Source organism: Stegodyphus dumicola, chromosome 1 (genome assembly GCF_044657685.1).
Source record: "Stegodyphus dumicola isolate Sdum_Otavi_A_Nest chromosome 1, ASM4465768v1".
In the NCBI taxonomy this organism is placed as follows: domain Eukaryota; kingdom Metazoa; phylum Arthropoda; class Arachnida; order Araneae; family Eresidae; genus Stegodyphus; species Stegodyphus dumicola.
The window spans coordinates 214,579,819-214,596,413 of NC_140768.1; the positions used below are offsets into that span (position 1 = coordinate 214,579,819).

Here is a 16,595-nt window from a genome sequence, read left to right on the forward strand (position 1 = left end):
GAGATTGTGAGCTAAGAGCGTGTGAGAGAATTCGTGGCTTCGAGTGGCCATGAACGATGTAAATTAATGAGAATTAAAGTGAGATATACGAGTAATACAGTCCATTGTTCCTGAGTTTATTGAATTATAGTGTAGTGCCTGTGCAAAACATCGTGGTCCGTCATGGGCCAGAGATCTATGGATTAAGAGTTATTTACAAGTAACAAGTAAGTCAGCAGTTTCGATTTAAGAATAAAGTGCCATTTTGTTATTTTGAGATACTGTGTAAGAGTTTTGAGAAAATTTATAGTATTTATATACTGTGTTACTGTGTTTAAGTAATTGAGAAGAATTACTTATTATCTTGTGTTATTTCACTAAGAGTACAATGTTGATAAAAGGTGCACTTATAGAGGATTTAAAGCTATTGGCTTTAGAACTGAATATAGAGTTAAGTGAAAAGATAACTGTTACAGATTTAAATTTAGCGATTAAAAGTAGTGAAGCTTTTAAATCCGATCCAAATTCGGTAATAGAGTTGGGTAATTCCATAGTAGAACATCGTAAATCTGAAGAAGCTAAAGTATTAGAGTTAGAACAAATTAAATTAGAGAGATGTAAAACAGAACTGGAAATTGCTCGATTGCGAGCTGAAACCAAAAGTGTTAATAGCGATCAAAACGAAAATAAAGGAGAAAGTTCCGATTCCTTAGATTCTCTTATTAAAAGTATAAGAACACTAACATTGAAGGTTCCGAGTAAACCTGAAAACTGGAGTTATTTTTTCTCGTCTTTAGAAAGAGCTTTCGCGACAAAAAATGTGCCTGAGAAATCTAAAGCGGAAATATTGTTAAACTTGTTAGGGGAACGGGCTTCGAACATTATCGTGTATATTAGAGATGAGGAGCTAAGTGACTATGAAAAAGTAAAAGCTATTATTCTAAAAGAATTCGAACCTACACCACAAATTGTTTTAGAAAATTTTAAAAAGGCTCAACGCCTAAATGAGTCCCATGTGCAGTTCGTGTCGCGATTAACCACAAATTTCGAATATTACTTAAAATTGAGGAAAGTGTCTGATTTTGAAACTCTGAAGCAGTTAATAATATCAGACAAATTGTTTGAAACATTAGATCGAGAAACGTCAGCCCATATTTCTATAAGGCAAGCTGAAAGTTGGTTTCCGCCTCAACAAATGGCAAAGGAAGCAGATTTATTTTTCACATCTCGCGGAAAGTCCCTTGACGCAAGTGTGCACAGTTTTGAAAAATCTCGCAGCAATTGCAAAACGTCGAAAAATGTTTCAAAGGTATTCCTTGCCGATGTAAAAGGCTTAAAGTGTGTTCTTTGTGAAGAAAATCATTTTTTGGCAAAATGCCCAAATTTCTTGAAACAAACGGTGAATGATCGGGTTGAAATCATCAAAAGTCATAAATTATGCTTTAATTGCCTAGCATTAAACCATTCCGTCAAAAACTGCAAATCAAAGATTTCGTGTTCCGTTTGTGAGAAAAGACACCACATGACACTGCATTTTCCAGTAGAAAATAAATCATCGAAAGAGAAGGAAAAAAATAAAAACGAAACAGCGAGTAGTTCCAGTGTGCTTTCCCCCCTAGCGCCAGACTTTCTGCCTAACAGCGGTAATACTCTACTTACAGCGACTAGTGTAAACAGATCCAAAAAAAGTGTTCTTCTGAGCACGGCTATTTGCTTTATTAGTGATAGTATGGGTAAGCTACATCCAGTCAAAACATTACTTGATGGCGGCAGTACTTCATCGTTTATAAGCAGAGACTGTGCGAATAAATTCAACTTTGAATATGAGAAGGTAAACATTGCGATTTCCGGATTAAATGATTCCTTGTTTACAATTCGAAAAAGAGTTTCGGCATGCATTAGCAATAAAGATAAAAGTTACGTGAGACATTTAGACTTATTAGTAGTACCAAAAATCACGCAAGACTTTATTCCTTCAAGGAAAATTAATATTAAAATGCAGGATTTTTGTAACATAGAATTAGCTGATGAGAATTTTAATGTTCCAGAACGTATAGAGATGCTTTTAGGAGCTGAGGTTTTCTTTGAGATATTAAAATCTGAACAAATTCGCTATGAAAACACGGGTCTTATTTTACAAAACAGCGTGTTCGGGTTCATAGTGTCGGGAAGCGTTACATCAGAACAGAGCCGCGTACATTGTGGGTTAATGAAAACATCTAATGACTTAGAACAAACAATGGGAAAATTTTGGGAAATAGAGAATGTTGAAATAGCCATTCCAAAAAATAAAGAAACAGCAATATGTGAAGAACATTATGTGCAAACTCATAAGCGGAATGAAGATGGGAGTTACATTGTAACAATGCCACTAAAGGAAGATCCTATTTGCTTAGGAAATTCAAAGGATGTTGCCCTTGAGAGATTAAATTCCCTATGGAAAAGATTAGTTAAAGACCCTGAATATTTGAGTCTGTATCAAGATTTTTTAAAGGAGTATGAAGAGCTAGGGCATATGACTGAGGTTAAAGAGAAAAATGAGCCTAGGGTAGTGTACTATATGCCACATCATGGAATATACCGACCTCAGAAAACAACAACTAAATTGAGAACAGTGTTTAATGCATCATGTTTAACATCAAATGGAATTTCGCTAAATTCTTTACAACGTAATGGAGGGGTTATTCAAGATGATCTCTTTTCAATCATGCTTAGATTTAGAAAGTACCCATTCGCATTTACGGCGAATATTAGAAGAATGTATAGAATGATTAAAATTAACCCTGAACAGAGATGCTTGCAGCGAATCCTGTGGAAAAAAGAAAATGATGCACCTGTGAAAATCTACGAGCTTAATACTGTGACTTACGGTACAGTTAGTGCGCCATACTTAGCTATGAGAACTCTTAAACAATTGTCGATTGATGAAGGTCCAAAATTTCCATTAGCTGCGCCAGTCTTACTTAAAAACTTTTATATGGATGATGTGCTTAGTGGAGCGGAATCTTTGAGTACAGCTAAGGAACTTAAATCTCAGTTAACTGCAATACTGAAGAGTGCAGGAATGACACTGCAAAAGTGGTGCAGTAATCATGCAGAACTTGCGGAAGAAGATCACTCCTATTCCTTTCCTAATGAAGCAGAATCTACAACACTTGGAGTGTATTGGAGGTCTAGAAGAGACTGTTTCTGTTTTAGAGTGAAACTCGATAATGACATAGTTGTTACCAAACGACAAATATTGTCCACAATTGCAAGATTGTTTGACCCAATTGGTTTACTAGGGCCAATCATAAGTAAAGCCAAAATATTCCTGCAACGGTTGTGGTTGTTAAAGCTGAATTGGAATGAATCACTACCAAAAAAGGAAGCTGATGAGTGGAAGAAGTTCTCTACTGAACTGGAAGTTTTAAGTAAAATAGAAATTGAAAGGTTTATTCTTATTGCAGAAGTAGACTATGTGGAACTTCATGGATTTGCAGATGCCTCTGAGGTAGCATACGTAGCAAACATATATTGCAAGTGCCGTTCGAGAGATGGAGAAGTGAAGACAAGGCTAGTGACGAGTAAATCCAGAGTCTCGCCTATTAAACGAGTTACTATTCCGAGACTGGAGCTTTGTGCGGCAGTCCTACTTTCAAGGTTGATGGTTAGAGTAATATCTGCATTAGAGATTTCTGTGAACAACGTTTATCTGTGGAGTGACTCCATGATCGTGCTTTCATGGATACAAAAGGAGCCTTTCCAGTTGAAGACATTTGTTGCAAATCGAGTGGCAACAATTCAAGAGTTGACTAATGGTCATCAATGGCGTCATGTGTCATCAAAGGAGAATCCGAGTGACCTTATATCCCGAGGCTTGAATCCCAGTAAACTTCTACAAAATGATATGTGGTGGAAAGGCCCTTTGTTCCTGAGATACGGCGACTACCCAAATAGAGAGATTCCGGTGGAAGTCATTGTGAAGGACTTTCCAGACGAACTTAAAATCCTTAGTGACTCTAATATTTTTCTTAATGTGAAAGCTAACCCTTTCATTGAGGATTTCTTAAATTTAAGTAACAATTACACTAAAATTATTCGTGTTTTAAGTTTTATTTTTAGGTTTGTAAGCAACTGCAAGGGGAAGGATAAGGTTTCAGGTCCTCTTCAGAGCTCAGAATTAAAAATAGCTGAACTCAAACTGATTAAGTTAATTCAAGATAGTGAATTTAAAAAAGAAATCTCAAGCCTTGAAAAGGAGGGTAAGGTACCTCCAGATAGTAAGGTAAGAAATGTTTTTCCATTTTTAGATCAATATGGAATTTTAAGAGTTGGAGGCAGATTAGCTAATTGTAAGTTGAATTTTGATAGAAAATTTCCTATAATCTTACCAAAGAATCATAAGTTGACTAATCTAATTATTGTGATGTTTCATAAGAAATACATGCATATTGGTCCACAAGGCTTACTGTCTATTGTTAGACAAGGGTTTTGGCCCTTAAACGGGCGCAACACTTGTAGAAAAATAGTACATGAGTGTGCCGTATGTTTCAAAGCAAAACCAGTGCCCTGTCAACAACTTATGGGTCAACTCCCTCAAGAAAGAGTCAGCCCAAATTTTCCATTCAATTGTGTTGGAGTTGATTTTTTTGGTCCTTATTTTATAAAATACCCACATCAGAGAAAAGGTCGCCTTAACAAGGTGTATATGTGCATTTTCGTTTGTTTTGTTACCAAAGCTTGTCATCTTGAGTTGGTAACAGACCTGTCTAGTCAAGCATTTATTGCAACGTTAAAGCGTTTTTTCAGCAGGAGAGGCAAGTGTGCACGCATATTTTCAGATAACGCAACCAATTTTGTTGGTAGTAATTCAGAATTAAAGAAATTGAATAGGCTAGTCAGCAAACCAGATGATGAATTAGGTAATTATTTATCGAGTGAGAGTATTGATTGGTCGTTCATTCCCCCTAGAGCTCCCAATCATGGAGGTCTTTGGGAGGCAGGTGTCAAATCTGTTAAGTTTCATTTGAAACGCGTAGTAGGCAATTTGAAACAAACCTATGAGGAGTTTCTTACAGTAATTGCTCAAATTGAAGGCATTTTGAATTCTAGGCCCTTGCAACCTTTATCATCCGAACCAGAGGATTTTGATATCTTGACACCAGGCCACTTCCTGATAGGCAGACCTATCACGGCTATTGCAGAACCTAATATTTTAAACGTTAACGATAATAGATTAAAGAGCTGGCAAAAATTGACTAAAATAGTGCAAACAATTTGGAAGTATTGGAGAAATAACTATTTGAGTGCAATGCAAGAAAGAACTAAATGGTTCTTTGAAAAAGACAATGTCAAGGTTGGAACTATGGTTATTTTAAAGACTGATAATGTTCCTGTATGTAACTGGCCTCTTGGCAGAATCGTACAGATATTCTTAGGTAAAGACAATAAGGTTAGAGTAGTTTCAGTGAAAACGAAAGGAGGTATTTTTAAGAGATCAATTAATAAAATTTGTCTTTTACCTATGCCAAATTAAACAAAAAGTATGTTTGTAATTAATTATTGTATTTTCTTATTATAATAGTTTGATTTTGTTGATGTTATTATTTGATGTTTACAATTATTTACCTGTACTTCGTATTGTCACTCTGTGTAATTTTTTATTGTAAGATTTAATTTTGAATGATTACATCATGTCAAGGCGGGCGGTATGTTGCGCCTGCGCGCGCATTTCATTACTAGCGTCGGCGCATGCGGCTTGAGCTCTTGGAGTTTGTGACATGAGATTGTGAGCTAAGAGCGTGTGAGAGAATTCGTGGCTTCGAGTGGCCATGAACGATGTAAATTAATGAGAATTAAAGTGAGATATACGAGTAATACAGTCCATTGTTCCTGAGTTTATTGAATTATAGTGTAGTGCCTGTGCAAAACAAGTAACATCCAAGAATCCGTGTCCTCAGAGAGCATTACATCGGAGTTATTGCAGAATGTGCAATTAAACGAAAAAGAGAGGAATGCTACCGATCGCGTCATTAAAGATCTTCAAGTTGTTTTCTCCCGCTCGTCTTCTGACGTGGGTCGAACTAGTTTGACACAACATAGAATAGATACCGGCGATCATCCCCCAATCAAGCAACATCCAAGACGTCTACCGTTTGCTAAACAGGAAGAGGTGCGAACACTGTGAAAAGACATGGAAGAAGGCGATGTCATCGAGCCTTCAGTAAGTCCATGGTCATCTCCCATCGTCCTAGTCAGAAAGAAAGATGGCTCAACAAGATTTTGCGTCGACTATCGCCAGTTGAATGAGGTTACGAAGAAAGACAGTTACCCTCTTCCTAGAATTGACGACATTCTAGACACTCTTTCTGGAAGAAGTGGTTCTCAACACTTGATTTAAAGAGTGGGTATTGGCAGGTAGAAATACAGCCTGAAGACCGAGAAAAGACGGCATTTACTACGGGACAAGGGTTTTGGCAATTCAAGGTGATGCCGTTTGGACTGTGTAATGCCCCGGCAACATTCGAACATTTTATGGAGACTGTTTTGAAAGGCCTTTCCTACGAAGCCTGCCTGATATACCTGGACGACATCATCATCGTCGGAAAGAGTTTTGAAGAACATTTAGAAAATCTTAGGAAGGTGCTTCAGAAACTGAAAGAAGCCAATCTGAAGCTGAGTCCCGCTAAATGCAAATTGTTCCGAAAGGAAGTTACGTACCTGGGACATGTTATCTCTGCAGAAGGTGTGCGCACGGATCCTGAAAAGGTATCAACGGTTAAATCTTGGAAACGTCCCGAAAATGTCCATCAGCTGAGAAGCTTCCTAGGGCTTTGCACCTACTATCGGAGATTCATGAAGGACTTTCCTTCCATCGCAAGACCCCTTAACAAGCTGACAGAGAGCAACCAAAAGTTCTTGACAAAAGAATGCGAGGATGCATTTAACAACTTAAAGGAGGCTTTAACATCTGTTCCAATCCTGACGTATCCTCAGCTCCACCGACCATTTATTCTCGACACCGACGCGAGCAATGAAAGTGTCGGTGCTGTTTTGTGCCAAGAAATAGACGGCCAAGAACGTGTAGTGGCGTACTGGAGCAAGTGCCTGTTTAAACCGGGAAGGAATTATTGTGTCACCAGGAAAGAGTTGCTCGCCATAGTTAAAGCTGTAGAACAGTTCCATCACTATCTATACGGCAGAAAACTCCTGCTCCGCACCGATCATGCATCATTGACCTGGCTTTTAAATTTCAAGAATCCTGAGGGTCAAATAGCCAGGTGGATACAGAGACTCCAAGAATATGACATCACTATCCGTCATCGTAAGGGATCATCACACGGGAACGCCGACGCCCTGTCTAGACGACGTTGCCCAGAAAACTGCTGATATTGTTCCAGGGTGGAAGCGAAATATGAGCTGCTGACTCCGGTCGCAAGACAAATTACAACATTAACATCGGCTGATCGAGAACCGTGGAGTGATGATGAAGTCAGGAAAGACCAGCTGGAAGACCGCGACATTAAACCCATAATTGATTTAATGGAGTCATCAACCAGAAAACCTACCTGGCAGGACATTTCTATCTGTAGTCCTACAACCAAACAGTATTGGGCACTCTGGGATTCACTTCACATTCGAAACGGCATCTTATACCGGAAATTCGAAACGGGTGATGGGAAGACGTTCCAATGGCAGCTGATAATTCCAAGATCCCGCATTCCTGATGTCCTTAAAGAACTACATAACAACCCTACGGGAGGTCACTTTGGAATAATGAAGACCTTACAGAGAGTTCGTGAGCGCTTTTACTGGAATAATGCAAAGGATGGCATGCAAAAGTTGTGCCGATCCTGCGATGCCTGTGCAGGTCGGAAAGGTCCGAAGAGACGCAGCCGAGGCAAGCTGCAACGTTACAACGTAGGGGCGCCTTTTGAACGTATCGCCTTTGACATCTTTGGACCTCTGCCACGAACTGCTGATGGCAACAAATACATACTCGTTGTCATTGATTACTTCACCAAGTGGCCTGAAGCGTACCCTGTTCCTGATCAAGAGGCTGTCACAGTAGCTGAGGTAATGATACAGCACTAGATTTCCAGGTTCGGAGTGCCTCTTCAGTTACATTCCGATCAGGGAAGGAATTTTGCCTCGGCAGTAATCAAAGAACTATGCAAACTACTCGGCATTGACAAAACTCAAACGACGCCATTGCATCCCCAGTCGGACGGCATGGTAGAGAGGTTCAATCGAACCATCCTTAATAACCTCTCATTAGTGGTTTCCAGAAACCAACAGGACTGGGACAAGAAATTATCACTCTTTTTACTGGCTTACCGCAGTGCTGTCCACGAGACTACCGGCTATTCTCCATCACAGATGCTCTTCGGTCGTGATCTTCGTCTGCCTTGTGATCTACTGTTTGGCCGCCCTCCGGATGCTCCTTCTTCGTCTGAGGAATATATTCAAGATCTCCAGACCCGGTTTGAAGTGATGCACAACTTTGCACGAGAGCGAGTCAACTTGGCGACGGAGAAGATGAAGACCCGATACGACACAAGAGCTACTGAACATCAATTCCACGAAGGAGACAAGGTGTGGTTGTGGAATCCGACTCGACGGAAAGGACTTTGTCCGAAATTACAGTCACCTTGGGATGGCCCGTACACAGTCCTAAACAGGCTGAATGACGTCGTGGTTCAGATTCGTAAGTCTTCGAACTCTAAACCTAAAGTCGTTCATTACGACAGGTTAGCTCATTACTATGCACATAGTACGTAATGTAAATAATTGTAAATAGCATAAGACCATGGTCCTTTTTGTTTTTAAATGTGTATTTGATTTGATTTGCATTTAGTATTTGATTTGTATTTGATAGCATTTGATTTGTTTTAAAAATTGCATTTATTATTCATGTTGTTTATTATTGTAATGTAATGCTTATTAATGCATTTATGCCACAGTTGTAAGTTTAGCTTCCTGTCCAGGGATTGTACTGCCCGGGACGTGCAGTCCTTGGGAAGGGGGCAGTGTTACGAATTTGGTATTTAAAAAGCTAATGTTAGTTACTTAGTTTGTTGTTGTTTAGAAAACTGCTCTTGTTGATAGTAGCGAATTCGCGGATTAGCGTTCTTTAGCTGTTTTGAATTACGTTCTATTGAACATTTGAGTAGTTAAAAGATAATTACTGTGAGATATTGTAATACTGCATGATAATTTGAGAAAATTTAAGCATTTTTGTTGTGATAATAATAAATTTTTGTTCATTTTTCATCGGACTTGTGCATTCATTTCATAACGAACCCGTAGGCACGCAACAATATGTATTTATTGTTTAAATTTTCTAAGAAAACTGTATTAAATAAAAGGATACATAGATTTTGTTTTAGGTATATTTGTATATTATTGCGGTCTACGAGTTCGAGGATTTGGAGTAATTAATGACAACACTTGATGAAGAATCAAAACACAACTTATTCTTCAGTAGTCACTATTACACAGGACAGTTCCAAAGACGCGTTTACACTCGTCGAAAAGCTACAATAAAGATGCCGAAACAATCATGAACACAGCTTTCAGGCTATAACGGTGAAGAGAGCTTCACGGCAAAGCTCTAAAGTACAGCCCCCGACTCGGTCGACCTCTCTCACGCTAATCTCTGAACTCAAGATATTACTTTCTCCGGTACAGGCACAATATGTATAACTTTAACATACTTTTGAGAATATTCATGAGAAAACCGCTAAGAATGCGTCAATCCCTGTGTATGACATGTTGCTAAATAGGCGATTTCGCGCCAAATTTGGCAACCCTGCCCTTAACCTGCCACTTTCTAGCAACCCATAGTCCACCACTTAGCTCTCTCCCCGAATTTCGCACCAATATGTTAAGTTTAATAAGCGCAATCGACCAAATCGGGAGCTGTATTTAGTGGTTGCCGTGAAGCTGTCTTCACCGTTGTAGCCTGAAGCGTGTTTATCATAGTTTTTCGATGACTTTAAACGTGTCTTTGGAACTCTAGTAAATAGTATTTTGATTCTTCATCAAGGTGTCATCCACGAAACCGTGGAACACAACAAATATGTCAAGCTATTTATAGTCAACTTATTAGTATATTGATAATTCAGAAAAGGTGTATAAAATTGTGAGTACTTTGAATCTTAAATGTTAATGAAAACAGATTTAATATTTTGTATTATAATAATTTAGTTGCATTACCTTTATAAATGTATTGGATTCTGATCCGTTTTAAGAGACACTGTATAATTTCTTAGCTATTCCTAATGCAATTTTTTAGTTAGCTGCCTGGCATAGTAACTGTGTTTCTCCCAGATTTTATTACTGTTTCGATATTATTGACTTTTAATTGTTTCATTTCTATTTGATATCGATTGTTTATAATATTCATATTTTATTCTTTGCACTACTACATTACATAAACTGAAGTATAGGATGCCTCAAAGAGGGAAAAGTCTGGGGAAGTTCCTATTTTTCATAGCCAACATAATTTATGACTAATGGTGGACATAAGCGTAGCAAAATAGAATTATTTACGTCATTTGACAATAATAGAACAAAAGAAATATCAAAAATGCATTTTTTTGTTGTTACAATGAGAATCATGTAATTAAAAAGGAAATAAGTAGCTTTTAAGAATTGAAATTATGAATGCTATACTATCACAAGAAATAGGACAAGAACTAAGCAATTTTGAAACTTTTTTCTCCAATCCCATTAAAGTAGTCCCCTTCCTTCATTTATTCACTGATCCTGTCACTTGCTACCTGTTTAAGATTCTCACTGGGTGCTGCATTTAATGGATGTGTGTCTACCATCCTTCGCCGCTCGATTCGAAATTTCTCCTTTGCCTCAAAGCATTCGATAAACGCAAGAGGCTTCATCCATAACTATGATTCTGAGATGAAGCAACGGGCTTCGGAATGGAAAGTAGCGAGTAACCAAAAGGATAAAAGAAAATCAATTTTAAAACTAAGACGATATTGGCAGTCTTTTTATTTGAATGGGATTATCGCAAAGAAATTTTCCCCCAGATCAAGCAACCAGAAAGGTATTTTACTGTAATGTGTGTGTGTGTGTGTGTGTGATTATGGCAAAGCCTTGAGGGCTATCTGCCTAAGGGAGGGATGCCTTCGTGGAGGACTTTCTAAGGGAAACTGGCTCGTATACACGTTACACATGGGGAAAACCACGAAAACACCCATGCAGCCAGCCCGTTCGCGGGATTCGAACCTCGGACCGAACTACCAGTGTTCAGCGACTTTACCGCTCGGCCGCTGGTGGGATTTTACTGTAATGCTTTCAGGCGGCTAAGCTACAGGCGACAATTAATGTATTTTAATAGTAATTATTTACATATATGTAATTATCTTATAAAGCTATTAAGTGTTTTTGGAAGCAGAAGTCGTGAAAAATGTGCAATGGCCTCGCTAGGACTCGAACCCGGACTTTTAAAATACGAGCCGAGTGTGCTAACAATTACACCACGAAAGCATGCAGAAAGGAGGAAGAAAATACCCTTTAATGGGTGACTGGGGATTTGGGGACCCAATCGCCAAATCCTGGTGGTGAAGTATCATCATTCCACCACCTTTTAGTTCGGGGGTCACTGTAGAGATATTCAGTTTTTTGGAAGCAGGAGTCGAGGAAAATGTGCAGTGCCCTCGTCGGGATGCGAACATGGACCTCTTGAATACGCGCCGGGTGTGCTAACTGTTACACTACGAAGACATGCAGAAAGGAGGGAGAAATTTATAACCGCAACAGAATTCGGTATCTGTACATTTGCATTAGTGATACCCGCATAAACAATATTTAGGACTAGTTTATGCTCTTTAAAGAGTACTGTATACACATGTTTTTATGTAAAAAATTATAGTGTCTATGACAAAAATTCCTAATATTCGGTTACATGAAGAATGTGAATTTGAATGATTAGTCGGTTTGCACACAGTGATCATGTTTCATACCCAGCCCATTGCTCCACTCTCTCTTCAAAAGTATTACTCCTTTTATAAATCACCTTCCAATTTTAATTCTTTCGTCCGTTTTCCCTTACAAAGGCAAACTTGACAGGAAAACTTGGCTTGAAAAAATAACAGACTTGACAGACAAACAGACAAAGACAGAAGCATCAACTAAGGCGGTAAGAAATAGTTATAATCATCGATAGCACTTAATTAGACCGACAAGCCTAAGCGGACTGGCTATCTTGTCCGCGAAGGAAAGAAAGGCTGTTGAGCGAAATAATGACTCTTTCACACGCTTAAGAAAGGGAACTATGCTTCATCATCAAATAAGCCATAGAGTCCGCAGGACCGAGAATTTTGGAAAAAGAAAATTCTTGATGTCCCTCCAGATTTAAGTTCTGAAGACTGAACTCAAAATTTTAAAAAATGTTGTTAAATAATAAAGTTGAGTCTATAAACTTTTGGGACAGAGTGCATCTTCGAATATGCACACACACACACACACACACACATATATATATATATATATATATGCATACATCATGCATGTTTGCTTATAAATACATATATGTGCACCTGATTCAATCTGTTCTATTATAGTACACATCTGTTGCATATGTGTGTGTGTGTGTAAAATTTAAAATATGTAACTCAAAATTATTAATCTTCATATAGCACAAATTCTTTTAATTCTGCATTTTAATTTGTCTAGCTCCCCTTTTCTGCTCTAAATTGTTCTCAATAATTTTTCTGGACTGCGTCTTTCCAAATTTATTCGTTCATGCTTACTTATGTACTCCTCCTGCCTTGCGGATGGCTCTCATCGCGTTTAAGAACTCAAAGTTCAAACAAAGGAACCAAGCATTTAAATTGCTTACTGCGCATCCCTTTTTTTATGCTTCTCCTTGCTGCTAGCCACGCAGAGTTTGATTTTAGCTTCGTCCTTTAGACGCAGAGTTTGGTTTAAGAAGAAGGTGTAAGCTGTACAAAAACTAAGACGTGCATCTCGCACCTATAAATGATACTGTGTGAGTCTGTTTATACGTATCAAGGCTTGCTCTATTGTGAAAAAAATTATGTTTTCAAATCAGTGGATACGTCTGAAAGCTTTTCTTTTTCGTTCTCTCAAGTATCCATGCAGCTGTTTTTCTAAACTCAAGAGATGTCTGCACAGAATTCAGACATATATAGGTATACTAAATTAGCATTTTTTCACAGTAATTCTTATACTAAATTAGCTTTTTTTCACAGTAATTATTATACTAAATTAGCTTTTTTTCACAGTAATTCTTTGTTTATATATTCAGAGTAATAAGTTGTTACCTATTAAGAGCAATAAGAATGTAACACATGGTATGCCTATATATATGCATATAAATTTAAATATTAATCTTTTTATTTACGAGATTTATTACTCGTATGATTATCTATTAGGAAATGATTGTTAAAAATTGATTGTTGATTAAAAATTTGTTGCTTTAAAAATGTTTAACAACTTTAATATACAAGCTTATACTTTAATATGCTTGTATAAAGGGTATGAATTGACCACTCGCGAGATGTATATCACAGGTAATGCAGAGATAAATTACATATTACGTGAATAAATGTTTATACTATTGAGTCAATAGCATATGTGTACAGAAATATTACTGTAAATTGTATTCTGAAAGAAGTATGAAAATTAGAATCCAAAGGAAAACTTATATTCAAATCAAAATTGATTATTTATCCCCATAAAAGCAAGATTCATAACTCATATTCTGGTAATTGAAAACCATTAAACGTAGAATGCTATTAATCACAATGCTATACCTCTGTGTAATGAATATTCGTAATTGGGACAAAAGAGAGCATTTTTAAACCAAACTTTAACCATTTATTATAATCGGCTACAGAATGATTTTGCCCAGCTCTCTCTCAGTTTTGATAACACTCGCTGCGACTGAAATCGAAGACCTCATATCCTCTCTTTTCATACTATCAACCTCTCGAGAACGATTTTGGTCCGTCGGATTGAAAGTACCCTCGTGACTCAAAAACAATATATGCAAATATAGCGGATGAATTTCCGATCAGCAAAATAAGTCCCACTTGGGAATTATCATTAGGATAAAAACTAGTTTTAGCCTGTTCGCTACGAATATAAGTACACTAAATTGCATAACATTTATGATTATGTATGTAAGTAATAATTAATAAATTCTTTCAATGAAATGTTATATAGATTTCAGATGCTGTCAGTGAGAATGTTTTTTTGATGTAAATTGATGTAAAATAACAATTGTCTTAAATTGTAAAAAAAAGTAATATTTTATAGGCATATTTTGAACTGCATTGAAAGTAGTTAAATTGACGAATTTCTTTTCAGGAACTCTATTCAAGCTCTTGGACGCCAACAATAGTCGCTTTGATCGTCGTCATTGGCTCTGCATTGTCAATCATCACCCTGTCACTTTCGCTTTTCATCTTCTTTTACTTCAAGTAAGTGACATTAATATTTCATAGAAATACTATACAGCATTCTAACCTAACTAACAGCCTCTCGCGTGCAATGCGAAGGATACTTGAGTCAATATTTTAATAAGAACCTGAAGAAATTTCGAGAAGGGAAAAATAAACCTTAAAAAAGGTCAGAAAATATTTCTTCTTCAAAGTTTCTGATTTGAATTTAATTGAACGATTTACTAAATATAGTACAAGCAATATAAGTTCAGAGTTAATAACTATTTTTATGGATATTTTTTGTTTATAGTATTATATTTGAACTCATTTAGAATTAAAGAATTAGAAAAATTTCCTTTAAAATTATTTTTTCATTTAAATCACATAAAAGATTTAGTATGAATTTGGGATTAAAAAACTATGGATTAATCTTAACTTTAGAGAGTGAGGGCGATATCGAAACAACCTTACTTTATAAATATTGAAATCAGCTACATTCTTAATTAACAAAAGCCTTTGCAATTGTTTCGAAATTAATATTTCAGTTCTAGGGTTGGCCAAAATTGTAACCCCAAACTGAAGATCAAATTTTCTATGGCAGGTCTCAGACATGTGGCACTTGGTGATACCTTCTCTTATTCTGGATAGTAAAAAATACGTCATTAATTAGGAAATGGCCGAAATTTATCCAGAGTATATGGCAAGATGATTACATAATTTATTGAAACATTTTTCACTTTTTAGCCCAAAGGGGCTATTTGTGCGGAAGGGCTATTAATTTTGTTTCGGCATTTTGCGTTGGTTCACTATAAATGGCGTATCACTTTTCAAATCGTTGTCACCGAATATTAGAGCCCTGCATTATATTTAAAGAAATTAAATAATGAAGAATCTGCGTGAATGTATGTATGTTTTTTGCACTGTGAAAAAACGACGGTATCTAGATACATCAAATTTTGAATAACTTATTCCTCCACTCAAGTATGGTCATCTGAAAGCACAAATTTGGAATTTGTTTTATAATCTATTTCATATTTTATAAAACTTTAATGAATTTTTCATTAACAAACTCAACGATTTCAAAGCGAGCAATGACAACACTGAAAGAAATAAACATTAACTCCAGCTCGAGAGGTTGTATATCGGAAATTCTTAAGATATTCTGTTTTTAATTATTTTATGATATTGTTAATGAATTGAATTTTATGGTTTAAGTGCGATGAAGAGGATGTTAAATAAATAAAGGTAACAGATAAAACGTTAAAAAACGGGCCTTTGGGCGTAATATAAAATCTGAAAGCTTTCAAAACAAAATCTTTTTTTATTATTATTTTATAGTTTTTTTTTTATTATTATTATTTTTTATTTTATCAAAAGCTTTTAGCACTGCGTTAGTTAAAACTATCTGTTCTGTAAATGAGCATACCTACTTATAGGTAAAGAAAATAGATTTATTATATCAAGAACACTGATTTCATGTTCTACTATTTTTGCATACAAATGAATGCTGACATTGTATTTTAGGAAATGTATTTACATTTGATAAATAAAAAAAATCAGAAATAGTTTTCTGTTTTCATTCCTTTCTAATGAAAAACATTGTCATTTTTCTGAGTAAAAATTATCCTCTTTCTGCATTTACTTGTTTCGGGCTCTAAATGTTTGTCTTTTGCAATCTTCTATTACTTAAGAAATCAGTTATTTGAAAGTTGTTGTCAGTGAGAATGTTTTTCTTTTTTGTTAGTATGCAGTGGGCACAAACGAAATAATTATGCTTTGTTTGCTGCTTCCTGTTATCCCATACAACTTTGACTACTTATTAACTACAAATTTTGCTTGATTCACTCATAATTCAATTTCCTAATTATCTTCTCTCCTATTAAGAAATTTTGTTGTTCTACCTACATCAGATTTTAATTCTTGAGTAAATTATAACATTTGTGCCTCCCAGACAGGAAAGTGGTTAGTGACCCTGGCCAACATACCAAAGGGCCCGGATTTGAATCCTGGAGTAGGTAATGGATGTGAATTCTCTACCCTTTCATAGGAAGCAACGGTGGCCCACCTATTAGGTTTTAGAGTCATTAGAAACATTAGGTTATATTTGAAAAAGGAAGAAGTGAAAAATCAGCAGTGCCTTCCCCGGGAATCGAACTACGAACCTCTGCAATACGCGCCCAGTGTGCGGACCACTACACTACG

The 16,595-nt window shown here is 36.6% G+C and overlaps 1 protein-coding gene across 1 annotated transcript in view; it reads left to right on the plus strand.

Annotated features, from left to right (window-relative positions):
• Window positions 1–16,595, plus strand: part of LOC118190605 (corticotropin-releasing hormone receptor 2-like) — a 696,181-nt gene that overhangs the window by 401,033 nt on the left and 278,553 nt on the right. Inside the window, exon 4 of the mRNA XM_085825357.1 lies at window positions 14,320–14,432. Coding sequence (XP_085681483.1) covers window positions 14,320–14,432 — 113 coding nt within the window. The remainder of the gene's footprint in view (window positions 1–14,319; window positions 14,433–16,595) is intronic.